Source organism: Somniosus microcephalus, chromosome 21 (assembly GCF_052327205.1).
Source record: "Somniosus microcephalus isolate GS21.2 chromosome 21, FLI_Smic_1.0, whole genome shotgun sequence".
In the NCBI taxonomy this organism is placed as follows: domain Eukaryota; kingdom Metazoa; phylum Chordata; class Chondrichthyes; order Squaliformes; family Somniosidae; genus Somniosus; species Somniosus microcephalus.
In genome coordinates this window covers 28,392,561-28,413,333 of record NC_141007.1, presented here as the reverse complement: position 1 = coordinate 28,413,333, position 20,773 = coordinate 28,392,561, and the positions used below count along the sequence as shown (strand labels likewise).

General features: G+C 47.5%; 1 protein-coding gene across 7 annotated transcripts in view; it reads right to left on the bottom strand.

The window, feature by feature from the left end:
* Positions 1-20,773, bottom strand: part of LOC147102664 (putative uncharacterized protein MYH16) — a 589,631-nt gene that overhangs the window by 345,398 nt on the left and 223,460 nt on the right. For all 7 annotated transcript variants that reach the window (XM_085963368.1, XM_085963373.1, XM_085963369.1 and 4 more), the window contains one exon: positions 8,919-8,975. In XM_085963368.1, coding sequence (XP_085819494.1) covers positions 8,919-8,975 — 57 coding nt within the window. The remainder of the gene's footprint in view (positions 1-8,918; positions 8,976-20,773) is intronic.

The following is a 20,773-nucleotide window of genomic DNA, read 5'->3' as shown; positions in this document are numbered from 1 at the left end:
ATCTCCGAATGAAGTTGAAGTATTGAAATCACAAATGATGTCATTAGTAAAAGACTTGCAGGAAGCCCAGAAAAAGCTGGATGAAGCTGAACACATGAAGAAGTCTCTTCAGGAGAGATGTCTGGATTTGGAACAAAAGCTGGCTAACGTCCAGCTGGGTATGGAGGAAATAGAAGACCCTCTCGCTGGCCTAGCTCAGGACGACACCGAATATTACCACGACCTGTACGACACCGAATATTACCACGACCTGTTCTGCCCAGCTTGTGGGGAAATCTTCCAAAGTGCAAAAACCATGAAGAATCACGAAAAGTCTAAGAAACACCGGGAGATGGTGGCGCTACTACGGCAACAGCTGGAGGAAGAGGAGGAGGAACTGTGCATGCAGCTGGGAGTGGAGCCCAGAGAGTCTCCAAGAAGCAGAAAAGGAAAAGACGAAGCAGAGGATGATGACCCATCTGAACCATTATCACCTCTACCAGGTCACGCACATGGTCCCTCCGAACTGAGTCAAATCAGTTGGAAGTAGAAAAACCTCCCAAGGTACTCGAGCTTTTAGAAGTCAGCAATGCTGGTTCTGAAGTTACGGAAGTTCAAGCTGGTTCTGAAGCTACGGAAGTTCAAGCTGTTAAGTCCAGTGAAGGACTATTAGATGAGTCACCCCAGCAACAAGAACCTACTACACCATCGAAAACTACTACACCACCGAGGCGTTATCCGGACCGAGTCAGGAAGTGCAGGAGACGCCACCGCAGAGACTGAATCTGTGAAGGAAGCGCAGGAGGCGCCACCGCAGAGACTGAATCTGTGAACTGTTTTCACATGAAGTTGTGTATATATGTTATGATGTTATGTTTAATGGGGAACATATACTGTTAAGCTAAAAAGGGAGGATTGTAGTGTATGTAACCGTTCCACCTTTAAGAGAACCATTCTACCTTTAAGGGAACTATTTTAAGAGTTGCACTACTTTATCTTGGCTGCTGTATACTGTAATACCGGTGGTGACCACACCAGTATATAAGTGCTGTGTAATGATTTATTGGGCAGTTCCGCCCTGACCTTCGAATAGTAAAGTCCTGTTAAAGTTTACTCTGTGGTCTGTGTATTAATTCTCAATATAACACACAGACTTAACATTTTCCACATCGATCGCTTGTATGGGCTTTGCCCCAAAAGTTGGTAATGTGCCATTTCAGCAACTGAATGTGCGTGACCTCAAGTTGTTGCTTCAGTGCTCCAAATCCTGCCACACCATGCAAACGGGAGGAATTCACAACAGCAGCAGCGCTAGGGACACTGTGGAGATACTTGCAGTGAAAAGCATTTCCAACTGTATACACATCTTAAAAACAGCTTTCATTATGGATTGCCAAATTCCACCAGGCAACAGAGTGGTGCCAGAGGCCAGAAAACTCTCTGAGCTACTGAAATGACACTAAAGAAAGAACTTGTATTTATATAGCACGTTTCACGACCTCAGGATGTCCCAAAGCGCTTCACAGCCAATTATGTACTTTTGAAATGTGGTCACTCTTGTAATGCAGGGAAATAATGATCACCTTTTGCAAAATGAACTGATGGTATCGCCTTTCCTCTTGTGCATGCAACTGTACCCAAGGACATGAAAAATCTTCCAGTCACAGTAATTCAGGTACGAAGAACACCACCAGGTACGCAACAGCATGGGCGCTATCATTCCCACAATAGAAAGAACTTGCATTTATATAGCGCCTTTCATGACCTCAGGACGTTCCAAAGTGCTTTACAGCCAATTTTTTTTTTGAAGCACAGTCACTGTTGTAATGTAGGAAACACTGCAGCCAATTTGCACAAAAGCAGCTCCCACAAACAGCAATGTGATAATGACCAGATAATGGCCTAGAAATTCAGTATCGCCACGTTTGGGGCGCTACAGCCGGGCGTTCGCTAAATTTAGCGCCCGGCGCAACTTAGCGCCACCTTTGCCGAAATTGAGTTGCATCGCCCCAAGAGGTTGCTGCTGCGCTAAAGCAGGCGATGCACGACTATCATAAGGCGCTAAGCCGGCGAGCCGAGGCGTTAACACCGAGGGCGGGTGCAGCGCAGGTGCGGCGAGTTTCTGATTGAAGGCAGACACGCTGGCGCCGGTCAGCTCTTAAAGGGGGAGGGTCGACTTGTTTGGCTGCCACGCCCTGCACACTGCAGCCCTGAAGCAAGGCCTGACCATTGCTGGTTCATCAGTTCTACACCCAGGACCATGGAGAAGGCTAGGGAGTGAGCGGAGCGCTTCAGCGAGGGTGCCCTGAGGCTACTGGTTGGCCCAGTAGAGTGCAGGCGACCTGTCCTCTTCCCTGACAGTGGGAGGAGGCCGCTTCCCAGCGAGTACCGAAAAGCCTGGAGGGAGGCGGCAAACAGGGTGACCACCAACAGCATGGTTGCCAGGGCTCCACTTCAATGCAGGAAAAAGTTCAACGACCTCACTCGGGTTCTCAGGGTGATTACCCTTTCCACTATCCTGTTCATCCCTGCATGTGCACCTCAGTTTCTGGCCAAAGGGACCTGAAAGCCCCAATGCCCAGCCCTCATCCAAGAGCTATGGGACTCTCAGGAAAACCACTTGCACATTTAGCACTTTACACACTGTCAGAGCTATTCCATCATGGGAGGCAGTGCAGGCAAGATGAGGGCTTGACACTGTCAGGGCTATTCCACCATGGGAGGCAGTGCAGGCAAGATCAGGGCATGACACTGTCAGGGCTATTCCACCACCATGGGAGGCAGTGCAGGCAAGATCAGGGCTTGACACTGTCAGGGCTATTCCACCATGCGAGGCAGTGCAGGCAAGATCAGGGCTTGACACTGTACTTAGAGGCCGTCCTTTCTCTTGCAGGGCAAGCTGGCCCACAATCGCAGGCAGCAGCTACGGACCGGAGGAGGCCATCCTGACCTCAAAGAGCTCAGCGACCTGGAGCAGCGTGTGGAGTGCATTATGGCAGGCCAGCTGATTGGCTCCGTCGCCAGTGGAGATGCCGACCCTGTTCTGGACAGCAATGGTAAGGTCATCACCTTTTTGACCTCTCTCTTTCCACTTGTGCCTCACACCAGCATCCTTTGCCACTATCGAACCAATGCAGTGCATAGCAGCACTCATGCCTCCCTTGCTGCCGCCCTGTCCTCACTCTAAAGCAACTCTTGTGCCTCCCTGCTTTCAGATGCTGATTCGCCAGGTGAGGAGGCGGCCCCTCAAGTTGCCACTGTCAGTGATTCTGAATTCGAGGAGGAAGAAGAGGAAGCCGGCCCATCAGTGCCACCCTCAGCCGAGGCAGCCCATGGCCATGATGGGGACACGTCTTCCCTGGAGGGGAGCAGGGGGGAAGGGTCTGAGGAGAGTGAAGCTCCGGGGCCCAGCGGGCTGCAGCAACGCGGGAGGGGTGGGAAAGCTCGGCGGCCTTCTCCCCGGAGGGTGAGTGTGGCTTCCAGTCCTGCTACGGTGAGCGCAGAGGAGGTGTGGCTCCTTGGTGAAATGGGCGCCCAGGCTGAGCGCAGGCACACTGAGCTCATGGCTGCAGTGGCAAGGATGCCTGACTCCATAGAGTCACTGGAAAGGAGTGTTCAGGAATTCGGGGCAGCACAGGCCAGGAGTCTGCAGGAATTCAGGGCAGCACAGGCCAGGAGTCTGCAGGAATTCAGTGCAGCACAGGCAAGGAGTCTGCAGGACTTCGCGGCAGCACAGGCTAGGAGTCAGCAGGACTTCGCTGCATCACAGGCGGCTTCCAGTCAAGTGCTCAGTCGTGCCGTGCATTCACTGGCTGGTCTGATGCAGACACAGATCAGGGCCACATGGGCACTAACTGCTGCCACCCTCGATGGATCGGCCAGGCATCACAGGGGCTCTCGCTGCGCCGCAGCAGCCCAGCAGTCTGTGCTTCAGCAGATTGCTGCGCATGCTGCAGTGCTGGCCCGTGTGAGTGCCAGTGTATCAGCCGACCAGGGAGTGCCTGTGCTCTGTCAGGTTGGCAGCATTGCTGCTGCCACACTGTCACTCCTCCACTGCAGCTGCCACCACCCGTAGAACAGACTGCTGCCGCCCAAGCAGAGTTGGAGCAGTCAGCAGCCGGGCCCTCCAGGCCCAGAGCTGGTCCAGGCCGTCCCCCAAGGGCATCTGCCGTCTCACCATTTGACCCTCAGCAGCCTTCCCCCAGCCTTGCTGCAGCACTGGGGTCCCATTGAGGAGGAGCTGCAGGGTGGGAAGGGGCCACTCGCGGAAGCGAGGCAGATCACCCTCGCAGGGGAAAAAGTAGAAGGTGTGGCCAAATGCTGTGTTTATATATGAAGGCCGAGAATGTTTTTTTTATATATGAAGGCTGAGACTGTTGTGTTTGTTTTTTATATGAAGGCCGAGAATGTTTTTTTTATACATGAAGGCCGGGAATGTTGTGTTTGGTTTTTATATGAGGGCCGGGAATGTTGTGTTTGTTTTTTATATGATGGCCGAGGATCATGGTCATTTTTGGTTAACTGTTTTTTTATTTTCTGAAGGTTGTGAGAGCCAGTTATGTCTCTGACTGTTTTTTGGGGGGTTTACCTGAATTAGTTTGTCATGCGGGAAGGGCACAGAGTTTGCACAATAAGAAAATTTCTTTATTCACATTGTCCATGTTTGCACTTTGAACTATTTGTTGCCTTGACTGGCTGAGAGTTTGCGGAGTGGCTCCATTCATGTTCTTTCATTGGCACAAGCCATTCCCTGAGAGGGGGCCTAGAACCGAGTTGCAATAAGCCGCCGACGGACGGCCCTTGCACTTTGTGCCTCCCTCCCGTCTTGGTGCTCCTCCTCTGGTGGTCCTCCAATGTCTGCTGGCAGTGGCTGAGTCCTGAGGATAGCCAGGTTGTGCAGCATGCAGCACACTACAACTAAATGGGAGACTCGCTCAGGCGAGTACTGTAGGGCTCCTCCGGAACGGTCCAGACAGCAGAACCGTTGCTTGAGCACGCCGATTGTGTGCTCAATGATGCTCCTGGTAGCTTGATGGCTGTCATTGTATTGCTCTTCAGCAGGGGTGCTGGGAGCACAGAGTGGGGTCATCAGCCAGGTGCACAAAGAATAGCCTTTGTCCCTGAGAAGCCATCCTCGTGGGTGAGCCTGGGCTTCGAAAATGTCTGCCACAGAAGTCTGGCGCAGGATGAAGGCATCGTGGCTGCTGCCTGGAAAGCGGGCATTGACAGCTAGTATGAGCTGCCTGTGGTCACACACCAACTGGACGTTGAGCAAATGGTAGCCCTTCCAGTTGCGGTAATCCTCGGCATTCTCTAGAGGTGCCCGCAAAGCCACATGCGTGCAGTCAATGGCACCCTGGACCATGGGGAAGCCCGCTATTCTTCCAAATCCCATTGCACGTTCTTGCTGCTTGTCCAGGGTCATGGGGAAGGAGATGTACTGACGTCTCCTTCTGAAAAGGGCATTGGTCACCTGGCGGATGCAGCAATGTACCGCGAACTGGGAGATGTTGGCAATGTCCCCAGTAGCGGATTGGAAGGAGCCGGTGGCATAGAAGTTGAGAGCCACCGTCACCTTCACTGCCACCGACAGAGACGTCCTGCTCCTCAGCTGTGGCTGCAGATCTCTGCGAAGCAGGTGGCAGATCTCAGTGACCACCTCCCTTCTGAATCGCAGCCTCCAAACACACTGCTCCTCAGACATGTTCAGATATGAGAACTGCTGGCGGTATATCCTGGGTGGGTAAGGCCTCCTGTGCCGACGCCTGTTGGCCCTTCTCCGTCTGGCCATGACTGGCACTCTCTCACGGCGTCTCTGAGCCCTTTGAATGCAATGCAGTAAGCCAATGTTTCCACCCATTACAGCCCCCATTATATGTGGCGACTCAAGGCTATGGCACAGAAAGTTAAATCCAAGTGCAAAGCTCTGGCCTGAAGCCAGAAATACCTGTGCGAGCGCTGAGTCAAAGCAGAAAGCTCTCTCCCTTTGTCTCTCTCCAAATATCTGTCTCTCACACAGAAGGATTGGCACAAAATGGCTGCCACTTATAATGCAGGAGGAGTCCCCTTTAAATAGCGCCCCCCGCGGCGACTGGGAACCGTTCCCCTCTGCCAGTCGCTGGGGGCGCCAGGCGCACAGAAGAGCGGTGCCACTGAAGTTCCGGTTCGGGGCGCACCAAGGGCGTTGCACCATGAAATGACGTCAGGATCTGCGCGCGCAGCTGAGCGGGCGCTGCGGTTTTGCGCCGCCGCTAAATCTTGAGTGAAGTTCGCGAGAGGCGCAGATCGCGCCGTGCCCAGGTGCTAGCCGCTTAGCGCCCCACTTCTCCTCCTCCTAAGGTGCTAGCGGCTGGCGCTAACAACTGAATTTCTAGGCCAATCTGTTTTAGTGATGTTGACTGAGTGATCAATATTTTTTTTGGATCAATATTAGCCAGGACACCAGGGAGAACTCCCATCTCTGTGCCATGCGATCTTTTACATCCACCAGAGAGAGCAGACAGAAACTCAGATTAACGTCTCATCCGAAAGACAGCACCGCCAACAGTGCAGCACTCCTCGGTACCAATGTTCCCTGTAATGTTTTTTTTTGCTGCCGTGCGGCCCCATTCAAGTTACCGCACATGTGCGGTTTTTGCATTGAAAAGCCAGCAAGCCGGCTGCACGAGATCCCCGGAGCGCTCCGCGGCCGTGCAGCTTAAAGGGAACGTTGCTCAGTACTGTCCTATACTGAAGTGTCAGGCTGGATTACATGCTCAAGTCCTTGGAGTGGGACTTGAACACACGACTTTCTGACTTTAGGGGCAAGATTGCAACCACTGAGCCACGGCTGAGACTTCAATACCAATGAATACTGTGGATTAAATAGTTACAAATTCATGGGAAGTGACGAACGGATTCATCTTTATGAGGTTTACAATTCTCCTAATGACTTTAATGAAGTGTTTATTGCATCCTGTTCAAGAGCACTTCATGGTGGGATCAATAATACCGTTCCCATTATAATACGGGAACTGCATTATTACTAATTGTCCACTAGCCCAAGGAAGATCCATGAGTTTAACTGGAGTGCCCGAAGAGAGAGCAATACGTTGATACAGCAACATTTATTTCATGCTTCCTCAATGGTTCAGTTGGTAAAAGTACTGAGTAATGTGCAACTCAGTCACACAGCCCAGCCAATTCTGAGTTTGTCTCTAACTGGGCTCAGTGTCTTTGGCCCACGGTTCTGACTCCTGATCACCACTGAGGCCTGATCGAATGTGTTCACGTGTGAATGTTGGGTGAGGACAGGGTCAGGCTGAGCTGTGAAGCCGTCCTCAGGTGAATAATTTGCTCACGTTTAGTGTCTAGGCTGAGACATGAAGAATGGGTGCTCAGGCAAGGTGCTGGAGGCTGGCTGACACCCACTGAACTGTACCCGTGAGTCAGTGATTACAGGAAAGGTGAAAATTGGAGGAATATATTTCTATTTCATGTTAGCACTCGGCTCAGTGCTGAAGTCAGGAGAGCGTGGACTTAAGTTTAGCAATCACATTATATTAGTCTATTGCTTTGTGAAGCAAGAGTGCGATCTCTGAGCTAAGCTGACACTACAGTGCCAACATAGTAAACAGTCAGAAAATGATGGCTTCAGGCCCCACTACAAAGACCTGAGCACATATCTAGGCTGACACCTGTGCTGTACTTAGGAAGTGCTGTACTGTAAAGGTGCCGTCTTTCAGATGAGACGTTATACAGAGGCCCTGTCTGCACTCTTAGGTGGATGCCAAAGATCCCGTGGCACTATTTGATGAAGAGCAGGGGAGTTCTCCCCAGTGTCCTGGGCCAACATTTATCCCTCATCACTAAAACAGGTTATCTGGTCATTTGACTCACTGTTGTTTGTGGGACCTTGTAGTGTGCAAATTAGCTGCTACGTTTCCCTGCACCTCAACAGTGACTACGCTTCAAAAGTACTTCGCTAGCTATGAAGCATTTTGGAATGTCCTGATGTCATGAAAACTGCTACATAAATACAAGTTCTTTCTTTTTGAGCACATAATCTAGGTTGACATTTCACTGCAGTAGTGAGGGAGTGCTGCATTGTTGGAGGTCCCGTGCTTCAGTTGAGATGTAAAACTGATGCCTCGTCTGCCTGTTGTGAGGAACAGTAAGGATCCCATGGCAGGAAGCTCCCTACTTGTCTTGGCCAACTCTCTTCCTTCAACCAACACCAGCAAAAATAGATCAATTGATCATTCATCACTTTGCTGTTTGTGGGACAAAATGATTGGCATGTGAAGCACTTTGGGACCTTTCATGAAGGTATTGACTCATGCTGGGTACCATTCTATTAGAGCCAACAGTCCTAATACATAATCTAAGGGGCCGTTCATTATATGTGAGCCTAGATGGCCATTGGCAAGAGGCTATATCATCGTGAAGGACATCAAGCCATGTCTGATTGTTGGTCATCATTTATTTAAATGGCAAAACAGTTGCGAGGGGCTGAATCACCTACTGCAGTTCCTATCTTCCTCAAACCTCCAATAACAAGAAAAGTGGGCGGATTTCATCTCTTCCCCTGCCCTGAGGCCAACTGTAATGTCCCTACCATCGCCTCTGCTGAGAGCAGCTGGCTTAGAGTGAACTGATGATGGACCTGGGATCTTCCTGATCAGTATGACCCAGTACTCTACCAAACAGCTCAATTAGTCAGCAAGCCATTAGGGAAGGCTCCTCTAATGTGGCATGACACCAAGAATTTTTGTTTGTGTGATATAGTTTCTATTGCAGAAATAGGTTCTATTGCTCTATGGAAGTCAATGGTGGAGGTTGGTTTTGGAGGGAAGTGAAAATCCACTGTCACCCGCTTAAAAAAAAGTCAACTTACATATCATTTACTCTTATTACTTGTAATTCTAAAAAAAATCCATGCAGTCCATGTCATCACATACCTTGGCTCTCATGTTTCGTTCTGCCTCCAGCTCCTCTTCTAGTTCCTCAACACGGGCCTGGAAAATAAATAGGGCAGGATAAATCGTGGGTGCAACCAATGTGGAGATTGTGGGGGTGGGGAGGGAGGGCGAGAGATCTTTTCCAATTTTTTAGCAAGCGTTTTAGCCCACTCTTCCCTTGCCGCCTGCTCCAAAGACAAGAACATAAGAACTTAAGAAATAGGAGCAGGAGCAGGCCATTCGGCTCCTCGAGCCTGCTCCGCCACTTAATGACATCATGGCTGATCCGATTTTGGCCTCAACTCCACTTTCCTGCCCGCTCCCCATAACCTTTGACTGCAAGAAATATATGTGACATTTCCTCTTCGACCATTTAGCCATGGTTGTGCTTCTTGCATTGGTAAATAGTCCAAATCCACATAATTAAAATTCAACACATTCATACGCCACATCATCTTTTATTTCACTTCAGAAAAGAGGATACATTACATTCTGTGAAATCACTGTACAGTGCTGTCACATGGTCGTTCCAAGTTGTTATTATAGCTGTGTACACACACTGGTGTTTTTGGGGGGGAGGGGGGTAAGTTACAATAATTTTGCGACAGTCCCTGGGATCCAGCCAGATCAGAGGGATTACAGGGGTCCTGCCTACAAAGAAGCTCTTTTGAAGACTAGATTGCAACAAAAATGTGAAAATCGATGCGCAGAGCTGCAGAAGAAGAGCTTCCCCGATGAAGAGAATCCCGATGGAGGGAATCCCGATGGAGGGAATCCCGATGGAGGGAATCCTGATGGAAGGCACCACCAGTGGACGATTCAATGAGCTTTCCATTGAGTTACTGAGCCATACACAGCAGGAAAGCCCCATATCTAATAACTGGTCCATGCTGGGGCAGTGATAGGAGCGCTACAATTAGTCCCAGTGCTCTTGAGTTAGGGGGGTCAATATCATCCATTGTGAATAACGCCTATGTGGATGAGACACCAAAGGACAACTGATGTCCGTGGAGCATTGCCCAAATTGCCAAGGCGGGAAAAAAAGAACTGGAGGGGATGAAGACACGCAGCTCTGGTTAGCTTTCACCAGAATATGGTCCACAGGATCCGACTGGGAAACCATTAACAACTAAACAAAAGGCTAATCGGTTGTCATTGCCATTAAGTGACAGATAGATTTCAAAAAACATTTTATGGGGAAAAGAAAATATGCATTCTCTAAGATCACTGATGGATGAGCCTTTTAAAAGCAGGGCTAAGTAAACTAATAAAAAATACCAGCTCTCTGAAGGGGGTTACTCTGTCAGATTGCAAGGAGGACGACATAAAATAATCTTTCATTATGGAGGCTCTCACAGTTTATACGCACTAACTTTTAAACTGTGCATGTACACCACTGGGATGGGGGAAAACACACTAAATATAAACTACATTTTAATTTTAAAAAAGTCAGTTAACTCATTAATCTTAAGACTAACTTATTGTGATGAGACACTATGTCACATAATTTCTAAAGACGCTTTTACATTCATGCTTTGCTCTATTTCCATGAGCAGCTCCCCCGCACATTTATACTCAAACCAGTGAGCTGGTATCCAAAGGGGAGCTGGGATCCACTACAATAAACACCCCCGCCCCCACCCCCAATGAGAGCAAATGTATGGGACCCAGCTCCCTGCATTTACATTACTAAAGACAGTGCCCTTAATCACACAGTAGAATCATTACATAGAATTTACAGCACAGAAACAGGCCATTCGGCCCAACTGTTTATGCTCCACACTAGCCTCCTCCCACCTTGCTTCATTTCACCTTATCAACATATTCTTCTAATATTCTTCTATTCTTTTCTCCCTCATGTACTTATCTAGCTTCTCCTTCAATGTATCTATGCTATTCGCCATAACTAATCATGCAGTCCCCTTGTCAAGTGTTTGCAATGCCGTGTGAATAAGGGACCCCAGCTTGTTTACACCATGAGGTGTAGTTCACCACGTCCTTCCTTCATCGGCTGCATTCATGTACAGGAAACTCTCTTTTAACCGGCACCTAAATATCCGGAAACCTCTCTTAACCGGCAAAATTCAGGAGTCGGTTCAGGTAAGTTTTACTATATATTAGTGGCCGTGCAACCGGGGTTCCTGCACCTGTGGCCGTGCAACAGGGACTCCTGGATCTGTGGCCGTGTAACCGGGACTCCTGCACAAGTGCCGTGTAACCGGGGCTCCTGCACCTGTGGCCGTGTACGGGACTCTCGTACCTTGGTAAGTATACCTCTCTGTAATCCGGACTTTTTGATCAACCGGCACCACGCCGGTGCTGGATAAAAAAGAGTTTCCTGTAGTGTGAAAATGTCTTAAAAATCACTCTCGTACATTCACCTGAAACACCTCCATTTACCACAAATCCCAGGTGGTCACTTATGATTTATCCAGTAAAAAGTAACGGAAATTTTATCCTTTAACAAGTTCTAGAGAGGTTTCTGCCTGCATTGTTAGTTAAAGCTGTCAGGCTAGACTCTCGTTATGCACGTAGTTTGAAGGAATAACTCACGTCCCATTTCAGCGCTTCAGCAGTCAGCTCCAAAGCCATTATAGCAGCATCCAGACAGTGCAAACACATGGACGCACCAGGCAGACCAAACAAAACTTGGCCAACCAGTATATGTTGATGTATTGACACTGTCAGGGATCGCATATCTAGTCTTTAAAGGCTGAAGTAGTTCATTACCTCCACCCCCTCATTAAAAATGCTTGTCTCTTTTTAAAAGAAGCTCTCAAACTGTGCAAGTTTACGAGGACTTTGTTTCACAACCAATAGGATCCCGCCCCCCTCTCTATCACAGAAGCCTTTATGAACTGGATTAACCAATACAGATGGAATACATGGACTGCATCGAAATTTAACCTTTGGTGGACTGCAGGAATGCAGCTGCATCATTCCAAATACTTTGGATCCGTTCAAGCTTTCTTTATCATTTTTACCCCTTCTCCCCTGAAGGTGCTGGCTCAAGCTGATGTCGCTTCCACCGGTCCCGGCAGACTTTTTTGTACCGCACCCCAACAGCTATTCTTCATGGACGAGCCCTTGACAAGTGAAAGTCGGAAGACTGTTTAACTGTGGGGGCTTCACAGCCGGGCTCAACCTTATCTTCAACTGAGCTACACACACTTGTATCATCCAGCAGAATCTGTCAAGGTTGCAGCAGAAGTGGGGAAATGGCTGAAGTTTCCTCCCTTAATACAGGGGTACTGAGGTAAACTAGAGCCACCACCCCTCCCCAGCTCCCACCAAAATGGGCAATTTAGCCACAGATTGGGAATCCAATCTGGAACCTCTGGTCTGTATGGCTGAGCAGTAATCAGGCCTTTACCCATTCGGCCATCGGGGGACAGCTTGGAATCTTACTTTCTAAATGCCACGTATGAAACAATAAGCCACAGGATGCTGAAGGGGGGGTGGGGGGGTTGTCTACCCGACCCCCTCGCATTGAATTCAAGATATGAGCTGATGAGACCTGGCTTTAAAGCATCAGAAAAAAAAAAGACGTGGATTGGAATTTGACATCACCTTGATACATCTTGTTATAATCCATTAACCACTGCCAGTTATGTTTTCTGTATTATTTGCTTGTAACCGAGCATTGATTAGGACTTGATAAATGTGCAAAAGATTATTCATCAGTCAGTGCAGATATCATTCTACGCTGATCTTCCATGATAACCTGTGCCAGCTAAATCACCCAAAACTAAATAAAACCACTGCCCGAACTCCACAGGATGTGGAGCTAAAACCGAGTACCGTGGAGATATTGAAATTTCATCTCATGCTTGAGGTGACAGTTATAAGCCAATGGAAGTTTGCTCTCATGGTATTTCAGATGACATCTGAGTACTGGCAAGGTTCGTGCTGTGTAGGCACTTGCGGGTATCTCTTATTCCCCATACAATGCAATTACGTGACTTCTGTGCATTTAATGGCGGACGTGCATTGCATGAGGAGCTTTGTCGCAGAAAGAAACACACATATGTTTCCTGTGTCGATTCAGACACTGTATGGACATTATAATTAAGCCTGTGGTGAATAAGTGGTCAGATTTTCATTGTTTATTAACATTAAAAATGCCTCCTGTATTGGGAACTTCATTCCAATTTCACTTTATGATATTTAAATCACATGGAGATGGATTTCGTACCTTGTTTCTCCTCAGACGTGTATTTTGATGGAGTTTTGAGCATTTACAGGCCCCAGTTGCACTGTGCTCCAGTTTCATGAATGGGAGAGGGGACAATATGGACCGACATAGCTGCGATCATCCCTCCTGCCTTTCATTCCTGCCCCACCCACCTTTCGAGGAGTTTATCTGGACTTACTTTCAATGTGGCTCCTCCTTACAACTTACTGGAAGAAAGTGGAGAAAAGTGGTATCAAAAATAAACTTTATGCCTGGCCACACTATGTCGGCTCCAAATGTTGTTGCTCGTGCACTTACGTTTTAAAGTTTGCCATGTTTTCCAGCTCTAAAGAATCCAAAGGTGAGAGTCACTGGAAACTGCTTAGAGGGCAGGAGGCAGGCGTCATCATTTGCCACTGCAGTTTCTACTATGCATGGAGAACACGGCATTTGCTACAGAATCACCGAGCAATAGTTTACAGCACAGAAGGCGGCCATTTGGCCCATCATTTCTGTGCTGGCTATTAGCTCGAGTGATCCAAAACTAGTCCTACTGCCCCGCTCTCCTCCGACAAACCTGCATCTTTCTTAAAAGATGCAATGGACTCTGTCTCAGCCATTCCATGCTCCCACAGCCCTTTCCATAAAGGAATTTCTCTTAACCTCTCCCCTTCATTCTCTGAATGTCATCGGGTACAATGCTGTCAAGTAAAAGCACCTATGGAGGGTTCAGAGTAAACCCATCCTGAGTGGTCCAAGCTTATGATGCTCAAAGCAACAGGTGAACTCTTGATTTTAACAGCACTTGTTTGCCATTTTGAACAAGAACAAGTAACATACAAGAAGTCAACGCACAGAAACTGCAGATACCAACCTTGCATTGGCACCTGAATCGGAGCGTGCACTGTCCTGTCATCAAAGGACAGCTCCGCAAATGTTTAGATAGAGTTCTACTCCCTGGCGCTGGAATGTCAGGAACATTTTTTTTAAAGTTAAATGCTGAGCTGTTCAATCATTTTAAAACAACAACATTTGAAAAGGCAGCTTCACCCTGATTGGAGATATACAGTTTTTGGTGTAAAGCCCAAACAATGGGAGTCTGCATCGTCAAGAGGACCTCACAATATCTGGACCAATCTCAAATTGCAACTTCAAGTCACAATTGCAGTGCACTTGTGTGTAGGTGGGAGTTGAAAACTGCATTATTCAAATACAGAACCTGCAGTACAACAGCCCCAACAGAAATGAAAAAAAAACATTTTAACTTGATGTTCTTTGGAAGCTGTTGTGCTGAACCTTAACACTTTAATATATAGACATAGGTTTATGCATATGCATGCACACAGGCACACATACACACACGCACACACAGATATACACACACATACAGATATACACAGATACAGACATACACACAGACAGACAGATATATACACACACACAAAGAGACACACACAGACAGACACTCACACAGATATACACACACACATACAGATATACACACACTCACACAAAGAGTGCACTGTCCTTAAATACCAATATGACCCATGGCCTTTTAAAAAGAGTATCCCTCTAGCGAAGCATTTCATAGAATCTTACAGCACAGGAGGAGGCCACTCGGCCCATCGTGCCTGTGCCGGCTCTTTGAAAGAGCTCTCCAATTAGCCCCACTCCCCCCTGCTCTTTCCTTTTCTTGAATAAAGCCCTTCAAACCGCAGCCTAGTAGTGGAAAATCACAACTATTCTTTTACCCAAAGTGCAATATTATGCAAACAACTTTATAGATAACTGAATAACTGATTTGAAAGAAAAACCTTAGTCTCACAGAGAACTTTGTTTCAGCTTCTCCTCGTCTATTAAGGTCACTCCCCAGCATTGTAATTCTGGGCAGCTTAGCCTGAAGTGCTTATCTTTTCTAAGAGGGACATTCTTTTGCTTTAAGTAGAGTGCTTAAAGCATGGACACCTGTGCTGTGCGTTACTGTCTGTAATCAGTTCCTCCCCACCACGTCACTGCAAATTGTTGAGGCAGTAATAGCAAATGGTCTAATCAAGATCCAGCTGGAGATACAGAGGTGACGCTGGATGTTTAGCTGTTGATGTGGAATGTGAATTGCGTGGATTCCCCCAAACACATCCACACTCAGTGGATGGAGAATGAGTATTTGATTCATTTGCATTTTGAATTCTGTTGACAAGGGAGCCGGCACGGGCTCGATGGGCCGAATGGCCTTCTTCCGTGCTGTAACCATTCTATGATTCTATGAAGCTAATAAATGTTTGTTTATTTAAAGACGGGTGAGTAGGGAATACATCCAGTTCAAAATATAACAATTGCATTTATATAGCGGCTTTGACATGCTAAAATATCCCAAGGCGCTTCACAGGTGTGTTATCAAACACAATTTGACACCAAGCCACATAAGGAGATATTAGGACAGGTGACCAAAAGTTTGGTCAAAGAGGTAGGTTTTAAGGAGCGTCTTAAAGGAGGGGAGAGAGGCGGAGAGGTAGAGGTTTAGGGAGGGAATTCCAGAGCTTAGGGCCCAGAAGGCACGGCCGGCAATGGTGGAGCGATTAAAATCAGGGATGTGCAAGAGGCCAGAATTGGAAGAGTGCAGAGATTTTGGAGGGTTGTAGGGCTGGAGGAGGTTAGAAATATAGGGAGGGTCGAGACCATGGAGGGATTTGTAAACAAGGATGGAAATTTTAAAATTGAGGTGGTTCAAATTGAAAAGAGAAATTTGTAAAATAGACTATTTTTGTTTTCATGATATTTAGGCAATGGTTGACAGTACAGTCCAGTTCAGAAGGCTACACAGACATTTTATTATAGAAATAAAACAGAGACTTAAAAAACCCCATCAAATTTCCGCAGAGATCGGCCAGATCATTCCTCCTTGCTTCTAAACTGCTCCATTAAAGCCACTGACAGGGAGGGGCCCCTTGTACCCCGGCGGGACCTTATTGGCTGCAAATGAGGCGAGCACTGCAATCTGTCTGGCAGTCAATCCAGAATCATCTGTCCCTGGGAAAATAGCCGGCCAATCATGCGTTTTCTTAAGGTGGGTAGATTCGGATTGATTCCCAAGCATCTCCAGAATCAAGGCCTCCAGTTTTGACCATGGAGTCCCTCTGGGATGAAAGAGGCTCTTCCCTGTTAGTTATGTTAGCAGAATGGTCTAGAGGCAAGGACACCCAACATGGCAAGTCTCTGTGGAGCTAAGAAATTTGGTCCTGCTTTAAAAAAACATAAGTCAATCAATTTTTCAAAAGTTATATTTTTCTCGCAATACACACACTGGGGGGGGGGGGGGTGGGGGACAACAACATCCTCTCTCCCTCAGCCCCAAAATTCTCTTTTCTCTCAAGCTTTTTGAGCAGTTTTGTGGGTGGCCAATGCAGAAATGAAAAAAAACAAATAGTTAAATTAATAGCAAATGTACAACCCTGGCACAGCAAAATAATGATGACCGAGTACCATTGAGGGCTGAATCCAGTATTCTATTATAATTTATATACAGCACTCACATTTCAACACAAGAAAATATGAACTTTATTATCAATGGAAAATAAAGTCAATCGAAATAAAAATGGGGGAGATGTAAAATGGGCTGCCGATTCGCGATCACCCGTTTTACACCATCGTACCAAGGCAAAAATTACCCTCAATGTCTTATTTATGAACAATCTTTATTATATATATATATATATGCTTAAATAAAACTCAGAAAATCTGTTGTCCAATAGCACTGATGTCCTATTTAAATTTAGACTTTAGTACTTAAAGCAGTTAATGAAGTTAAAATATCTCTTTTCGGTGAATGTACTATTCAATCTGGCAATAAAACAGGGAGAGGGTATTTGGTGCGGTCAAAGAGCTACTCAGATACGACAATAAAGGCAAAGACTGCCAGAGCATAATCTCTCCAGTAAGAGAAGTGTCCTGCTGTTTAATTACATCCAGCGGTCACTGTAGTGACATTCACAGGCGGGGGTCTGACACCGAGTGCTTGGCTACACGAAACTTGAAGCAATTCTCAACAAAGCAAGATTCGGAAGCCAGAGGGGGAGACACAGCCAGGAAGAATGTGAGGAGCAAAGCCATAGTGATAAGAGCAAAGGATTAAAGGCACGGTGGCGTTGAGTGGAACTTTGGGGGAAGACTGATTCACGGACAACTGGCCTGTGGTTAAAGCGAGAACTTGTATTAAAGAGCTGTAAATACGTTTTAAAGATTTATTTATCCAACAGATGGGTTGGTTTTGTAGAGTTTTGGATTGCAGTGGAACAGAGTTTTCTAATTTGAAAGAAAATAGATTTTATATATAGTGATGATTCCACAATCCTGCACTCCCAGTGGAAATTCAATTTTATTTGTCATATATGCAGCAGACATGTGTACTGCACAATGAAATGTTGATTTTTACGAGTCCTCCCAACATTGGAATAAATATGATATAGCAATGATAAAAATACTAATAGAAATACAGTAATAGTAAATAAAACAACAATAATAAATAATAATAAATTATTCATTCATGAGTCTTATGGCCTGGGGGTAGAAGCTGTTTCGAAACCTGCTGGTGCGAGACCGTATGCTTCGGTATCTCTTACCGGACGGGAGCAGGGCGAAGAGGTTGTGGCTGGGGTGGCTCGTGTCTTTGATGATTCTCAGGGCCTTCCCCCGGCACCTCTCGGGGTAGATATCCTGCACAGCAGGTAGTTTTGCATTCTGAGGGAGCATGGGTTGGAGATAGGCCTCCTATTCTCTAACCAGTACTCCTTGTGAGTTTGTGTGCCCGGGAGCACTGAATCGCTCTGGATCTTTGAAGGGCTACTGTCTTTATGAAAGAATGCCTGACATTGAGATTCTTTTGTTGTTTGGTTTGGGCGTGAGATGAGCCAGGGGAACACGATATCACTTTTATAGTGTAAGTAAGTGATGCAATCGTCCATTCTCTTAGAGCTGCTGTGTGGCTACTCCTGCTCATGGATTTTCTTCAGTTTTCCCTGGTGACCAAGTTGTGTCTTCTGGAAACTACATGCAGAAGAACTTTTAGTCAATCACCTATCAGTAATCACCTGAATTTTAAAATCGTCCTGATTTAAAAATGTTCCTCCTTGTTTTCAAATCCCTCCATAGCTTTGCCCCTCCCTATCTTTGTAACCTCCTCCAGCCCAACAACCCTCCGAGGTATCTACGCTCCTCCAATTCTGGCCTCTTAAGCATTTCCGATTTTAATCACTCCATCACTGGCGGCTGTGTCTCCGGCTGCCTAAGCTCTGGAATTCTGCCCCTAACCCTCTCTCTCCTTCTTTGAGATGCTCCTTAAAACCTTTAGGGGGCTAAATTTGGTTGATTTGCACCTCCCGTTAGCACCCTAAGCGCAAATCGACTAGCGCCTGGGCGCAGCGCTGCTAACACTTCCCGTGAAATTCAGCGGGAGGTTAGCGACGGCACAAACCGTTAGCGCCACGCCACACTGCGTCGCCGGCGATGACGTCATCGGCGTACGCAGCGCCCCCCTCGCGCCCCGGCTGTAATATTGGGTGGCGCCCCCCGACTTACCGCCGAACGCTATGTCCGACGGGGTCAGGGGGCCCTACCTGCAGCCGGGGCGGCGCTAGTTAAAGGGGAGGTGGCGGGCGGCCATTTTTGTTGCTGGTCGCCCGCCAGCACCTGGTCCCCTCTGCTGCCCCCGGCCCCCGTGAAGTTCCCCCGCGGGGTGCCGGCTGCTCTCCATGAGCCAGGCACTCCTCTTCAGTGCCGGACTCGTTTGCCAGCACTTCCGATCCCTGGCGGCCCAGCTGGGCGCCGGGACGCACTGCGCCAGGCCCCTCCCCTTTAAGAAGGGAAAGAAGGCCTGCAGTACCACGGCGTGTAGTACGGCAGCTTTGGCTCGCAGCGCCCAAGAGGGACATGGGACAATTCCAGTAGCAACCCTCCTCCCGCTCAGGACGCTACCTGGGAAAATCGGCCACGGGGGTGTTAACTTCAGGGCGCTAAAATTAGCGCCCCAGCAGAGTTTGGGGCGCTACCGAATTTTTACCCCTTAAGATTTTGTTCACCAGTCCTAATATCTCTTTATGTAGCTCGGTGTCAAATTTGATATCGCTCCTGTAAAGCAACTTGGGACATTTTACTATGTTAAAGGCGCTATATAAATGCAAGCTGTTGTTGTTGATGGATGGGCATGGAATGTACTATAAATGCAGCTGGTGTGAAAACACATTAAAAGCAACCGTTAAAAGTTAAAACACAGCCTCCTGCTGTGCCACTGTTCACTTGTTACTCTTTGAAAACTATTAACAAGTGACTATCTTGTCAGCTTTCAATGTAGCATCTCAGCAGCTCATTGATCCCTCGAAATATCCTCACCTAGTTTTATTGCCAAATTGAACTGTACTGAAATGTCGCAATTAATGAAAATAGATATTTTAAGTTCATCTGATGCTTGAACTATTGAATATAAATGGGACATCACTACTATTGGACCACAGGTCTTCTGAGGTTTTCTGTTATATAAAGATTCTGTTGCAATCATGAGGCTGCTGTGACATTTGGGGAACTCTGTTCTTCAGAGAAACCAGGGGCTGGATTTTGCCAGCCCTGGGGAGGCGGGACTCCCGGGAAAATGGCACGATCTGGGGGCGGGTACCCATCCCGCCCCCAACCCGCCTCTGTGCCATCTTCCCAGGGGGCGGGTAGCCGACCCGCGCCAGGTCCCATCTCCTGGAGGTGGGAAGGGGATTACAGCCACTTAACTGTCTGTTAACAGGTAGTTAACAGGCAGTTAAGAGGATTATCCCCATTTTTCCACCAGAGGCACGGGCTTCCCGGCTTCGGGAAACCCCGCCAGGGTCACCGAGGTGAGCAGTGGGTCTGCAGGGGCCGGAGGGGTGCAAAGGTGTGCTGTGGAGGTAAGTGATGGGTGCAAGTGTGGACAGGTGAGTGTGTGAAGTGAGTGAAAAGTGATAGAAAATGTTTACTTACTTTTGTTTCTTCCTGCAGACTTCAACAGTTGGGGAACTGTAGACTCTCGCATCTCACCGGCAGAGATGACAGATGGCTGCTGCATTCTCCGATGCAACAACCATCTAATTTCTGCTCACAAAAGAGGTTTGATGAGGTCTTGAATATAAAGAACTCATCAAACAACAGAGAATGTCAGTGTTTGACAGCTTCACAGAGCTGTCAAACGATGACAATTCATCTGTCAAAATTTTTTGACAGATGCAATGCCATACGCTGACGTTCTCTATAACCGGCTTCCCCTTAATTGGCCTGCTAAGCCCGCTGGGTGGGCTTAACAAGGTCAATCAAGGGAAGATAGCGTGGGTTGGCCACAAGTCGATGGAGGCGGGACTAAAACCCAACAAGCAGCAGTCCCGCCTCCAACGTGCCCCCATTGACAAAATCACCCTCCATGGTTTTGAATTAAAATTAAAATTCCTCTGGTTTGCAGTGAAAGGACAATCACTTCTTTAACCAGCAGAGCAATCTACTTGTCTGCAGTCAGAGTTCTCCCAGGCATGGTGATAAAACCTAAAGTGCGCGCAATGATCAAACAAACACCAAATCCATCAAAATAGCCATCTCCACATGTTTCTGTCCAAGGGAGTCATGCTGAAGTGAAATGGGAAAGAAGGAACGCAAAAGTGATTAAAATGGAAGGAAA